The sequence below is a fragment of the Oculina patagonica genome, chromosome 3 (assembly GCF_052425735.1).
Source record: "Oculina patagonica isolate OP01 chromosome 3, crgOcupat, whole genome shotgun sequence".
NCBI classification, from domain to species: Eukaryota; Metazoa; Cnidaria; class Anthozoa; order Scleractinia; family Oculinidae; genus Oculina; species Oculina patagonica.
In genome coordinates this window covers 19,096,906-19,112,266 of record NC_135760.1, presented here as the reverse complement: position 1 = coordinate 19,112,266, position 15,361 = coordinate 19,096,906, and the positions used below count along the sequence as shown (strand labels likewise).

The following is a 15,361-nucleotide window of genomic DNA, read 5'->3' as shown; positions in this document are numbered from 1 at the left end:
CAGTCGTCTTACTAAGCCGTTAGCTTTTCAGTTCATTGTATATTTAATTTTATTGTTAATCCCTCCAGGAATTTTATTGGCTCTACTGCATGGAACTTATGTAGATCAGTTTTTAAGTTAGTTTTTAGAGGGTTATCCTCAAGGTGTCAATGCCAACAGCTTTGAATACAATTCGCTCATTTACCTAAGCACTCTTCCCTGGAGAAATTCCCAGTGCATTGATCATTCTTGGTGTTTTGGTTACCTTGTGGTTGATACGTCTGCTGTCGTCATTCCCCTACCATCTAAGTTTTTTTTTCTACGAGTTGTAAAGCTTTTCACGTTGGTGCACTTGAAGACTATGTGTCCCCAAAACTGAATTCATGGAAAACGAAGAACTGAGGGCAAAACGCCTAATCTGGTTGCCCATAGTAACTCGGCAATCGTCCCGTTACTTATATTCTTTACACACACACAATATATATTTTACAGACACTGAAAAAATATGAAATATTGCCAAGAGGTATTATGAGAAGTGACATGGCCTACTGCTATCTTTATTCACATGCAAATTTAGCCAAATGGCCCGACTGACACTTTTAAGGATGGAACAGACCCAAGTTTATAAGCCCCTCCACTTGTTGGTAGATGAGATATCCTGACGTATATTTGGATCTGATCAACTTTGAAGTCCAAAGAAATTTGAATGCAAATTGTGAATTTACTTGGTTACGGGAGAGGAGGGGGAGGGGGGGGGGCGTATATCCCGGAGGGAGACGCTTGCTGGATCGGGAGAATTGTATGTGTATGACGCCAAGTTCCAACCCAGACTCGAACCCAGGTCACAATTTAGAGACGCACCTAAACTGACCGGCGCCGAGACAACCCTCAGTCCCCGCGCTCATTCCTCCTATTTTAGCTAGCCATATTGTTCTCTTGCTTGAAAGTTCAAATAATCATTCCATCAATGCAACTAGCGTAATTTAACCGCGGTTTTTTTTATAAAACTTTTTCTTCCATAAAAATTCCAATACTTTTTCAGTTAATTTGGATTGTCAATTCAGTTTCACTTGCTAAAGCGCAAACTGATCATCATTAATTTACGTACAACTTGTTAATTTTTTATAGTATTTTTTCTTTTGCCTTTTTTTCGGCCGAGAAAGTACAGCGTTACTCCACGCATCATTCAGTGCAAGGACAACTTCAAAGAACGCGAAACTGAGCCCCTCTGGTGTTAAGCAAGGACCATGACTTTGAGCTCAGGGAATGAATAGATGTAACGTTCTAGAACCTTCGATCGTCTGGAAACGAACTCCATGCTAGAAAACGTTTCACTCGTATTTGTGGTGCTTATCATTTATCTTGTGGCTGCTATGTGGGGGATGTTTATTGGTAAACTTATCTACGATCAATGCATGGCAGAAACTAGAAGCTGGGAATACTAATTGAATACCGATCTCCGCAACAAACAGGCAGTGAATTCAATTTCGTTTTGCCGACACAAATTGAAGTCGTCGATTTTTTTGGTGCAAGCTGTAATGCAGACTTTGCTTAGACTTGGAGCAAGTCCATGTTTATGAATGGTTTGAATTGAACTGAGTCGAACACATGGCAGGAGTTTTTCCGCAGATCGATTTTGTCTACCGTAAACTGACGGATGACAAGCCTCTACCCTTTCGCCTGTCCAACTGCTCTATGCAATTACCTTTCCGTCGAGGACATTGATTAGTTGATTTCAGTGACTGACTGACTGGCTAACTGACTGTCTGACTGTCTGACTGGCTGGCTGGCTGGCTGGCTGGCTGGCTGGCTGGATGGCTGGCTGGCTGGCTGGCTAGCTAGCTGGCTGGCTGGCTGGCTGGCTGGCTGGCTGGCTGGCTGGCTGGCTGGCTGGCTGGCTGGCTGGCTGGCTGACTAACTGACTGAATGACTGTCTGACTACTGTCTGTCTGTCTGTCTGTCTGACTGACTGACTGACTGACCGATTGACTGACTGACTGACTGACTGGCTGATGGACAGACGGACGGACGGACGCAATGAATGAATGGATGGATGATGAATAATTAGATGCTTGCTTGCTTACGTACTCGCTTGCTTGCTTGATTACTTGGTTGAATGATTTGATTGGTTGACTGTGGTTTGGTTAGTTGTACAGAAATGATCCGTCAAATCGAGCCTCGAATCTTCAAACAAATCAAGTTGATGTACTCCTATTCTTTGCTTAGGCTTAAGCTTTATTCAGCCTTTTTACCGGTCTTCCTAATACAGTGGAACCCCGATATAACGATCTTCGATATAACGATATTCCCGATATAACGATGAATATGTTATGTCCCGGCAATAGTAAAATGTATGGGACGGAACCCCGATATAACGATTCCTCGATATAACGATATAATTTTACTGCCCCCTTGGCATATCGTTATATCGGGGTTCCACTGTAGGTTGGAGCGCTCGCACTTTCTTAATCAATTTACCTGTGATGTTAAATTTAAACATTTGTGAATGAAATGTTAATTGAATTCAGTTAAACTTCTCACAAAACATTTTAAGGCTTTTTTCTCATGGAAAGGAACAAACTGAAAAAAACAACAACTTATTTTAGGCGAAACGCGGCATTCCAAAAAGGGTCTGGGACTAGCGAGGAAAATACCGTGTGCATGGGACTGAGGTGAGACGAAGAAAATAGAGACTGTATCACAATCTAATCTTGCATCTTTAATATATTTCAAACACTATGTTCTTTGTATCGATAATTTTTTAGCTTGTTTTCAGATGGTAACAAATAAGCCCATACTGATGCCAATGACAAAGTAAATTGAACGTTTTGATGAATGCATACTTACAATGCGGCTACTGTAACCGGGGTCACCCAGGCAAAGTTAACCAATCACAAAGCAGAACTGAAACAAAACATTTCTACATTTTTAGCTTCAGCCAATGAAATGTCGAGTACAGAACAAAGAAATTTCAACTTCTTCGTTCGCCACGAAAACAGATCGATACAAACTTTGGCCGTATGGCGGCGCTGAATTTTCAATTAATTTCAATTTCATCTGTTTTGAACTTGAGTGGTTGTGACAGCAACATTTGGAAGGTAAATATTAGCGATGTTTATGTAAGAGAAGTTCGAAACTGTGTAAAAACGGGGAAAGAAACGACCGTATCGTCTGTGTCAATGATGCATGGCGGAGTTCGCTCGTGACAATTTCAAGTTTTCTCTACGGCATCAACTGCAGTTTTGGTAGCTGTACCATTTGGAAAATAAATACACGTAATGCTAGCGAAGGAAGACATTCCGCGCTGTATAACGAACCAGTGAAAGTGGCGATGCCAACATTTTTTTGTCGTTTGAGTAAATAAAAATATAATTTCAATTTGTTCACTCGTGAAGCTTATGTTTTTGCGTGTTTATTCAAGCTAGCTGAATTGCCGAAACTTTCGGATGTATACGGCCGATACGCTTTCGGTGGAACTCAACGATCGGACATCGCATAAAACTAAATTTATCACGCTGGTAATGTGCTTCGTTGTTTGCAAATACGCCACGCACTTGCCTAACCTATGACCGTCGCGTTATGATGCCGTAGAGAAAACTTGAATTGTCACGAGCGAACTCCGCACGCACTATTGACACAGACGATACGGTCGTTCTTTCCCCGTTTTTACACAGTTTCGAACTTCTCTTACATAAACATCGCTATATTTACCTTCCAAATGTTGCTGTCACAACCACTCAAGTTCAAAAAGATGAAATTGAAATTGAAAATTCAGCGCCGCATATTCGATCTCGTGGCGAACGAAGAAGTTGAAATTTCTTTGTTCTGTACTCGACATTTCATTGGCTGAAGCTAACTTTGTCTGGGTGACCCCGGTTACAGTAGCCGCACTGTAAGATACCTAGCCGTAAATATAAGGGCTCTTTGACGTGCTAATTTTAATTTTTAAGTGTATATAGGGGAAACAGGGAGAGCGATGCAAGACAGGATAAAAGAACACGACAGAGACATAAGGCTTGCTCATACACAAAACTCCGCAGTTTCGGAGCACGCAAACGAAACGGGGCATATTCCTTTATGGAATCAAGTCAAGTTTATCGATTGTGACCCTCACCGATACACACGCAGGGTCAAAGAGGCTATCCAAATAAGACTTCATTCTAATAACATCAATAGAGATAGCGGAATTGAAATTCCTGAAGCATGGATACCTACGATCAGAAAGCATAACAGCCGTTCAACTACAAAGCGGACCTATGAGGGAACACCATCTGTTAGTCGGAATAATAATGAGGATCGAAATGCACCAATCACAGCAACCAACGTGCATAAATAGCGACGCGTAAACAATCGACCTCATCGCCTGATGAAGACTAGCAGTATTGCAGTCGAAACGTCGCGATCAACATCTCAAAGCGATTCTATCGTGAGACAAACGAATAAACGTTCATTACCTTTAAAAACCCTCTTAAACAACGAAAAGTTTCCTGTGTTAAAATTGTTACTTTCTGAATGGACTCGTAACACGTAAAAGAACAAGCAAAATTAAAAGGAAGAGATATATAATTCATATATATTTAAATACAAAATTTGTTTGTTGTGGATATATTTACAGTTTGCCACCTGCTAACGGCATCAAATGGAAAGAAGCTACGAGATGCAAAAGGAGCCAAAGTTTAGGAATTCGATCAGAGACTCACTTTTGTGATCGATCAATTGCAAGCTAAAGTAAAATTAATTTTGCAATTTTTGACTTAACTCGTATCAGATTACGGTTCTATCACACAGATATCTCCCACGGAAAAGTTAATGCAACAAGTCGTAATATATAAGTTTCATCGATGCGGCAGAACAATGCAAACAAGCAAAACTATCTTGTAACATAACTGTTCTAGCGAGTGTTAATTGAGAGAAGACGAATCGGGATCTGCTTCTGAGTCAACGATCACATTTTGTAAGGTTTTGCAGTATAGCGAATCGAATTTAACATCCTTTGTCTCCTTTCGTCTACCCAACACTAGTAAACAACGTACAGCAGTTTAAAACGATAGATCAAGAAAAATTTCCCAAAATACTAGATGCTATAAGACGCACTTAGCAGATTGATTTTCTTTCTACAGACAAAATCCGTTTTTTAATACCCATCTATATACAGCACAAAAGAGCAATAAAACATTAAAGAGAAATAAATGAAAACAACGGCCTTTTATATATAGAATACTTTTTCCACTGAGATGCACAAACTATTTTCTGTTGGACTTTGGACTGGACACTTTTTGTTATATTTTATTTACACAAACTATTCTAGGATGAATATTCCAAAAAAAAAAGATCGAAAGAAAATCTTTCAATTAAAAAGAATAAAATGATTTCAATATATACATATACAACTGGATAGTCATGTTTATAAAAGTTGCCGTACACTGTGTACCGCTCAGTCTCCAATGCAAAGTTATATTTTTGCAACACGACCATTCTCAGCTTTATCCAGGCCCGTCAATTTTTTTTTCACAAGCCAAATGTCAACTGATCTCTCATAATTTCGTCCTGTATTGACTGTTGAAAGTTCAATTACAGTCGATTGCATGAGTTAATTATAAATCCACATGTAGCTTGTTGCTGCAGAAATCACCAACAGATGGAATATTGTCAGTTTTTGCATACCAATCAAGCACCAATCCAATTTGTTGAGGTCGTCTCCACCCTATAGCATACGCACAACTGATACAGCTTCTTGCAATTGCTCGCAGCTACGTTTCCAAAATTTTCTAAGTGAAAAACGGCTAATATAACAATGTCGTTCAGTTTTCCTAAAGACAGTCGTTAATGTATCCGTTTTCTTGTGGCTGCCCCGCCATGAAACATTGTCCAATAAAGTAAGCTTGCAAGAGGGCCAAAGCGCCGATAAATCCAACTGCAACTGCAGCAAGGAGGATTGTGAGTGTTCCAGTCATTTGCGAGCTTTGTTGTGTTCCATACGCGCGAAGGTGTTTCTTGTTTTTTCAATGTTTATTTTGACCGGTCTATTTTTTTTCCCTTTCTGCTCGCATCGATTCCGCGTCACTTTTGAAAGAATGACATTCATAATTTATTACTAGTCATTCAAATGGGTTTCTTTTTGACTGGCGACGCATGCTCAAAAGTTAGGGTGTGGCCAGTTTAAGCTTTTTAAAGCTATCGATGCTGGCAATTTCTTTTTTCGATTTGTTCTGCAGACATTTTTTGGTGGCCAGGATTTAGTGTAGTTTGAATAAGAAAGCACCATCTATAGTTGCAATAACTGAGTCTAAATCGAAATCTGCATGCCAACTGCATAGGTCTCTTCAGTTTATGTAAATAGTAACATGTATGCAGGTAGTATGCAAATTACAAGGCACTCAAGAATTTGTTTTAGAAAAACATGTCTTGAATTTTCTTTAGGAAGATTTAAGGCCTGATACTTCAGCATTTTTATTTTGTTATTCATGATTAAAATATGCATCAAAGAGAAAACTTTTTAAATTTGATCGGGTTTCTGAGCTACAGTAAGCGTTTAATAGAAAAAAAGCCATTAAGTACCTTGGCAAAAATTAAAGTTTGGAGTATTTTTGTACCGTATTGCATCTGTAATTTATAGAAGTAGGCTGATTAAGAACTTTCTTACTGGAGTTTTACATTAAAATTTTGTGAACTGTCGCCAAATCCTAAGAGAGTAAACAAGTTCTAGCAGGTGGCCAGAATGACATCAATATAAAAATATCCGTATAGTTTCTCACGCAAGGTCTATGCTCTAGAATATTTTCATATAATTGTTTTATATCCCTGATTATTAAAACAATAATAGCTCAATACCCTTGAATGCGACCTTCATGAGAACTACAAAATGTGTTCTTTTTTATTCCGAGGGGGACATTTTTAATAACTTGCAAAAGCGACCGTTCCACTTGTAAACAACAACGCATTAAAAATGTGAGTAGAGTTTGTTTTATTATACGGTATTTCCCACGTTTAATTGAGGCACAGTATAAAATATAGAAAACCCCATTTTGCAATTGTTTTTAGCAATCGACGATTATCAAACAACATTAACTCTTCAAGCTAAAATCGAAATTTACACTGTAAATGAAACAACCGACACCATGTAATAGTTCAAAACATATTTCAAAAATGCAATGCTCTCTCGACTCGCAAAGTCACTAGAATATATATAGCTCAGTTCACCCTTTTCCATCATAAATTGTTCAGAGTTTAGCCGTTAGCTTCTAAGTTTTTCTTCCCCTTTTAAGATAAAGACGCAAAGTTTGTACTTGAGTTTCCACTGTTCAGCTCTTTTGAAAACAGGGCCTCTTCACTCAGTGATACATTTTTTGTTCTGGATAAAACTTGACCAAATAGTAGCCTCCGGGTACCCGGTATGTGGTCTCACTCGCCGCAAGAGAATTACCTCTTTTATGGCAAAACTTCTTGTACAGGTAAACTTGCAAGAGAGTAAACGCTGCCAGAGTTCCAACGAAAAACACCTCGCATAAAACCATCTTGTTGCACGTCAATGAAGGCGAGTTAAATTCTGCACAGTGGATCACGATCTATAGCGTTGTGCTTACCCTGAAAGTAAGAGTTCGCTTCTGTTTTGCAAAGAACCTCACCAAGCACTGAACTTCGGAATTGAATGTCAGCAGACCAAACGTGTTTATGGATAACTAACACCAATCTTTACACCTGCATTTAATTTTATTCTCTGATGCCTGCCAATAAACGATTGAAAAGGAGGTTTGGATGCCAGAAGCATTTTGTAACATGACAATAGACCACCTGAAGTTGTTCAAATATAGCCGGGATAGTTAATGAATTTCCATGAATGAACTGGGTAAACATTGCTGTTCTAATTATTAGTCAAGAATAGTTCAACGGGAACGATATCGAATTTGCAAACCTATGAAAGTTCTGAGGGTTCTTACAGATGTAGGCCATTTCATTAAAAAATTAAAATAAATATATTTTTATTGGTGTTGTCTCCTTGCCTTATAATACCAAGAGATAGGTAGTATAGAGGGAGCCCCCAAAAAGAAGAAAAAAAAAATTATAAAAGAAAAAAAAAAGGATAAAAATCTTAACTGGCAGGAGGCAGACCAGTTGGCTACCGTTGTGCCACCACTGGCTTCACCTTTTTTGTAATTTTGTGATAAGAAAAGCAACTGGCTCCCAGCCAAACCTTCTGTTACCTAAAGAGTGGAGGGTAACAGGGTAGGGAGGGGAGGGAGGAGAGGGGGCGGGAATTATGGGAGGTGGTAGGAAGAACGGGGGAGAGGAGAGCTCGGTTGGGAAGTGAGATACCTAGGATGGCAGAACAGGGAGAAATCAACTTGGGGGCAGAACCGCTAAGGAAGGGGCAGGGGTTATAGGTACATAATGTGGGTACTTCATAACCCCCTCCACTATGGATCACGGTCACATGAATTATACTAGCGTAACTGTGCACACTTCAGGATGGGAGGTGACGTGGTTATGAAATTGGGAGGGGGGCGGGGGCATTCCAAACTATTTTGGTGAATATGCCCCTCCCTTTCAAATTCTCGTTCCCAGGTGATTGCAACATTTATCTTTTGTGAAACATGACACCTCCGCATTTGATCCTGATACCAAGTTCTCTGCACGTATTGCATGCCTATGTTCTTCAAAAGAATCATTCCAACACATGATTTCTTTAGAGATTGATAAACACAACTCAAAACAATGTAAAGCAATAAATCATTGTGCTTTATTTCTTTCTATTTACATTTACTATTACATAGGCCTTAGCCTTACAAAATTATGCTAACAGCTATGTAAATGCCTGACATTTTGACTACCTTACAAAACTAACCAGCAACATGTCTTTCTGAATTCTCAAGCTAACTCTTTGCTAAAACACTGACAGAAATACTGTGTGTCATTGTTTTGCCCTTGAACCAAGAGGGGTATAGACTAAAAATAAGCAATTGAAAGTGATCACGGATTTTAACAGACCTTTTCATCTAATTCCCAAGACAAAAATTATGTCATATAATTTGTATACAATTAGAGTCATTTATGATAGGTCTAGATGTAAATTGAGATAACATTACTTGTCTCTCCCATGTTTCCGTTTTGGGAAAACCACCAATAAGGTCGAGAGTTGAATCATGAAAAAAATGCTCTTACTAAATAGTAGCTACGTACCGGTCTTTGTTTACATATATGGCAATTCTTTTAAGTTAATACTGTTTTTAAACATCACTCTTAAAGTTGCTTGAACCTTATCCTTTCGCTTTTGCGCAAACTATTTTGTAAATTAAAAAAGCTAAAAAAGACAAAATGAGCAATTTTTTTTTATTACAAATTATTGAATAAGGATATGAAACAACAAGGTTCAAAGCAACCTACATTTAAAATGACCACATAAATTATAAATTTTGAATATTTACTTAATAATAGTTAATGATGGCCTGTAAACAATCCAGTCTGAAGAGAATAAAATGACAAAGACTTGACTACCATGTTGGTGAAACAAGAAATTACCTAGAAATCTTTTCTTGATGTCCACCAACTACTAATTATGGCAATGCTGCCGAGTGAAACCGTTTTCTAGGATTGCCAGCTGCATAAGTAACTAACTAGAGCTAGCTTTATAATGTTTCTTTCAGGTTATATTTTTTAAGGTTCCACAAATCTACTGTTCTATAAACTAGTCTACCAGTAAATTATTATTATATATGGATTTTCTTGTCAGCTTTCTTTAGAAATAACTATTTCTTGTTTAAAGAACTTTACAAGTCTGGAATGCTGTGGTCCATGCTTTTCTTGACAAGGCCTTCACCCATACTGGAGAAAAAAAATTGAATGCAACAATGTCGGTTTGTGTTTTAGTCACTACATTTGATCACAAAGTATTTTGACCTTTAAGCTGATTTCAATTAATTTCAACTTGTCATTAACCAAGTGTGATGGCTGTAATGAAAGGAGAACAACAGCCCAAGCTCGCACCAAGCAGTCGCAGGTCTGTACAAAAATACCGTCTGGGTTGTGGCATCATTGTGCTTTGTTCTTGGATTACCTTTTTCTAAATTATATCTTTATTTAGGGCAGCTGACAAAATGCTGCTGTTTGCAGGGAGGAGAGGGAAGTGGCATAGTAGAATCTCAATTTCTCCAAACTCCAGGGGAGACAAAAATTGCTTCGAGAAATCGGGAGGTCCAAGAAATTGGGGTAAAATTACTGAGAAGTACTATCCCAGGGAAATGAAAATTGGTTCAAGAAATCGGGAGTTTCGAGAAACTGAGGGTGCAAGAATTTGGGATTCTACTGTACCCGTCAGTCATCACATGCTGTAAGGATAAAAATGCTTGCAATGTACAAGAAATATTTGAACTTACCATTTAACCATGTGCTCAAAAATAAAAGATGGAATAATCGTCAGTGTGATTGTCTGGCCACCCTTTTCAAGGATTTCTTTGATCTGGTTATCCTGCAAAACAATAACAAAAAAAAAACTGTCAGCATAAATTTACATCTATGTGGCTCCCTTCCATCTGCAAAAGCCCATTCTTGTCAAAAAGGATAATAATTAATGTAGATTTAAAAAACAACTTTCAGTGTGGTATTAGCTACACAATTAGTGTTCAAAACTGTGGGGAGGCAGATAAATCACAAAAAAAAATATTTGCACATGTGGTAGTTTATCCCTATCACAAACCATAAAACAAGGTCTTTGTTGTCCGAACTGAGATCATCAAGGAAAGCAAAGAAAGATTGTCATTTCAAAGATCTCTCTCCATTGTTGCAAGAGAGAAGAGGATTATCCTGTGCCATTGAGTAAATATTACTTAATTATGTCTTCAGTCTTAAATTTGATAAATATAACTATTCCCCTTTTTCCCTCCCACCTTACGAAAAAACAAAAAAATTTTAATATTTTTTTATTAATAAATAAAAAAAAAAAAAATATTTTTTTTATATATTTTTTTTTTTCAAAAAAAAAAAAAAACCCCCCAACCCCCCCCAAAGCAAAAAAAAAACCCCCCGGGCAAAAACGGACATTACGAGCCTTTATTATGACAGGTCACCTCTGATTTTACATTTTCCTGAAATAAAATCTTCCTACCTTCAGTCCCACTACATTCTGTCCATTCACTTCAACAAGGTTGTGTTCTGTCAGTAGTCCATTCCTGTACGACAACATTTCAATAAGTGGATGGTCATATTTTTATAAATATGATTTACTTGTACATCAATATATAACATTTCACTTGCTGGTAATGGAATGCAAAATGTTTGCTCAAGGCAATGGGGGAGAGGTTTGTGCAACATTTATCCAGGGCTGCAAAAATTTTTTCACTTAAAACATATGTCCTACAGTACTGGAATCATGTTGGTCGAACACAAGTGGTTGACAGATTTTTTCATTGTTGCCGTAATGATTTTGATCTCGTCAGATTTTCCGACACTTGGGTGCCGGCAGGTGGCCATGTCCGATGGCGCTGTTTGTGCCCTGTTATCTTTTTATGAAAACATTTGGATGGGAAGTTCCAAAAATATCTTAGATATGTGTGAATGTCAAATAATTTTACCTGTACATGTATATGCCCCAAATGACAGGGCTACAGTGTAGGTGGCTGTACACAGTCATGAAAATAGCCCTTATTATTGAATTAAAAGTACATTTACCTTGCTGCAGATGTGTCCTTGGCGATCTGAGTGATTTTGCCATTTTTGAACACAAATCCTACATGGCCGGCACTATCCTTCTGCAAAACGATTGTTCGTTCAAATGGTCTAGAAAGTAACAACAATACTGTTAAAATGTTGAAAATAAGCAAAGCGTTATTAAACAGTTTCTACAGAGCTCTGTAAGTTACTGTGGGAGGTATACTGTAAAAGGGTCATATGGTCAGTGCACTGAGTTTAAAATCCTGTTGACTTGAGTGTATAACGAAGAGCATCCAACCTACCAGCTTCTAAATACACTGAGAAAGACGAAATTTAATTTAGTTTTGCAGCTAATCCTCCGCTAAGGGAGCCCTCCCATAGGCAGAAATATCAGCTGAATCCCGATAACTCAAACCCTCAAAAGGGTACTCGAACCTCTCCGACCCGCTAACTCAAACCTTTTTCAATTCCCCTCCAGGTCATTTTCTTACTAATTTTGCACTTTTTTTTTTTTTTTTTATTTATTTATTTTTTTATTATTATTATTGCAACACACACACACAAAAAAATACATCACAAAAAAGTAAACAATACAGCTACTTACAGACCAATTGCATACAAAACTTAAGATAAAATAACTTACACTTATTTTGCACTTGTCATGTAATATATACAAAGTGATACAAAGACAAATAAAGGGAAATAATTTTGTACTTGATAACTTGCACCCCGGATAACTCGAACCTTTAGTTCGATGTCCCTGAACGTTCAAGATATTGGAGATTTAACTGTACCCCTATTTGCGGACACCTCTGCTAAGCCGAGTCACTCTTTCTGGTTCCAAGGGTGTCTGCTTATAAGAGGTTTGACTGTACATGTTACTTTGAAGTGCTTACCTATCTCTGACAGCAAATACTACTCTCGTAGCAGAAGCATTCTTTAAAATCTTCATCACTTTGTCGCTGCTGTAGCCAGCCAAAGTCTCACCATCAATCTGTAGAATCTGGTCACCAAATCTCAGACCTCCTAGGGCAGCTGGAGAGTTTGCATGGACGTACTGAACAAACACACCCTTGTTGATGTCTCGCACACGCAGGCCAACCTTTCCTTTGCCATCCTTGCAGAGGACAACCTCACGGACCCCTCCCTTAATCTCAGCACGGCGGACACCCATGTTGTTGTCGCCAGTTACTGGAGCAACCATTCCACTGGTCTGAGGTACAACAGCACCTTGGGGTCTGGGTACTACTGCTGTTGTCTACAAATGGGCACAAGAAATATAATCTTTTAACATAATTATGGCAATTTTTTTGTCTTTAATATTCACTTCAAAATAAAAGAACTTTTTACAAGCCAAAGGCTACAAATTTTCAAAATACTCAGAAGATTCTGATCGGCTTCGACTTAGTTAAGTCACCATCAGAGTGTTTTTCTTATATTTATTACTGGTACTTTGATCAATAAAACAACTTAGACAGATAATGGACTAATGTTGCAATAGATGTAACATGCATGTAATAGATGACACCAATATTTTGAACAACTATACAAAAATATTAACTAAATGATGTAAAAAAATTTCAAACGTGATTATTAGGGCTGTTATCAAGAGACCTGTAGACAAGGCAATTGAGTGAGAGCAATATTTTATTAGTGCTGTCTTTGTAAGGTTAGAGCAGTTTTCACTTGAGTATCAAAAGTAAATCATGTTTGCTTTGGTTTTGCATTACTACGCTTAGTGATTGGTTTAAAAAAACTTGAACTACTTTCTCCACCAATCAGAAGTGACAAACCAATCGAAATTTGCTTGCGCACGTTTTCCTGCTTTTCGCGCCATCAACATGTACTTTATTTACTTCGAGTTTTGATTGGTTCAATGGACAGTCTCTGTCTTTTGGTGATTGGCCAGAGTGATTACTTTGGTTTTCGTTTAACTACACACAAATGAAAACTGCTCTAAGGGGATCAATAAATGTCTCAGGTATTGTATCTTCCTATGATAAGTTTGATTAAGGACGTTCGCGCGTCTTCCAACATTGCTTTTTCTTAATCACCAGGCTGTTTGTTCTTTCGTGGTGGGGGTCACCGACTTCGTTTCTCGCGGGCGCATTTGGTCTTCACTTCCGTTGCCTCCGGCTTCGGGGACTGTGTTTGGTGGCTCTTTCTTGTCTGTTTTTGTGGGTCTGTTCTTGGTCCCTTGGCTTCTTGGGTTTGCCCACTCGGACTGGTGTGACTTTTGGTCGCCGCGGGGGGTGCGTTCTTGGTTTGCTCATTTTTGTCTCAGTGGATTTCGGTGTTGGTTTCCCGAGTGGGGGTCACCGACCATTGGGGACTGCAGCGGTTCGCGGCTACCACCCTTGTGTTTGGGTTTTCTGCGCGTGCGCTCATGCATGACGTGGCGTGACGTTGCACTTCGTGCGCAGTGGTGCGCATCAATTGCGACGTCCTTAACAGACATTGGTTTTCTAGGCTATTTGATGAAACATTTAGTACTCACATATCCAGGCACATGTTGCCTGACAGCGTCTTCAGAAACAGCAAGTCCCATGTAGTCGTCCAGTGACGGATACAGACCACTGGATGGGCCTGGTCCTGGTGCAGGGACAGCGGCAGGAGCGGCAGCCTGTGGCTTGAAAGAAAAACATCAAGATTTCAAATTGTTGTAGTCTTATCTCCCCTTGACATTTTGATTAAAGAAGTTAAAAGTAAACTAAACCCAATATTTACTTAAAGTTCCTTTTAAATGGTATGACAATGTAACGTATATTGGGCATGTTTATTTTTAGCATGATGTCATTCAATTTCGTATCAAATTAAATTGTCACGAGCTCATTGTAAGATCAGCTGCACACTAATGAATGGTCTGTGCTCTGGGGGTCAAAACTGTGCGAGATCTGGAGTTATTGTGAAAGTTAGAGACAGACAATTATTAATTCAGTTGTAACTTTACTTACTGCGTATCCAAGAGCTGGCTGCTGAGCCCGAGCTTGCTGGACCTGCATGTCGGAAAATAAAATACAATAAATTGAAAGTGTAAATGAAGCTTTATAATTAGAGCAAGCTTTACACTTTAGATCTTTTATGGTGGAAAAACTACTAATACACACACACACACACAAAAGTCTGGCAAAAGGTTATGTCTACCATCAAGTTATCCAGACAAATTCCAATTTGCAAGAAGCTACGTACATACAGCTGTAGTTTAATTGCATGCTTATAGTCTTCACACATTAACAAACTGAAAACATGTCTCGATAACTAAAGTTCGTTCCTGAACACAGCATTCGGTACACTTGAGATCAATCATACAATCGCTATATGCTTTGTAAAATAAAGATCTTTTGTACTAAAGCAACCATATATAAAATTGCTCATAACAAAGCTCCCGTTCACTCCACTCCCTGGACTCCATCTTGGAAATTGTCCTAGCATATTACAAGCAAAAAGCGACAAATACCTGTGCTTGGGCCATCTGATCGACCTTCATATCTTCTAGAGAAGGATAAAGAGACATTTTGTAATATTTCTTAGTGCAACGGACGATTTTACTAAAGACACGTTCCTAAAATCTGCTTTCGCTGGATTGAGGAAACTTTCGAAATAGCAAATACTTATCTCGACGTCGATTTCTATGTTTGGAACAATGACGTAAAGTTAAATCACATGACGTTGACGTTCGTTCAAGGTAATTGCTCCTAATAAGGTAATTTCCTTGACGTAATTTACATTATCGATTGTG

The 15,361-nt window shown here is 38.5% G+C and overlaps 1 protein-coding gene across 1 annotated transcript; it reads right to left on the bottom strand.

Annotated features, from left to right (window-relative positions):
* Positions 1-8,694: 8,694 nt before the first annotated feature.
* Positions 8,695-15,259, bottom strand: LOC144647023 (syntenin-1-like). Its single transcript, XM_078506767.1, has 8 exons — positions 15,080-15,259; positions 14,577-14,618; positions 14,120-14,251; positions 12,519-12,880; positions 11,641-11,748; positions 11,078-11,141; positions 10,350-10,441; positions 8,695-9,798 (listed from the first exon to the last, which is right to left on the bottom strand). Exons 1-8 carry the CDS (start codon positions 15,134-15,136, stop codon positions 9,744-9,746), a joined length of 912 nt encoding a protein of 303 aa, XP_078362893.1. The 5' UTR covers positions 15,137-15,259; the 3' UTR covers positions 8,695-9,743.
* Between the last annotated feature and the right edge of the window lie 102 nt (positions 15,260-15,361).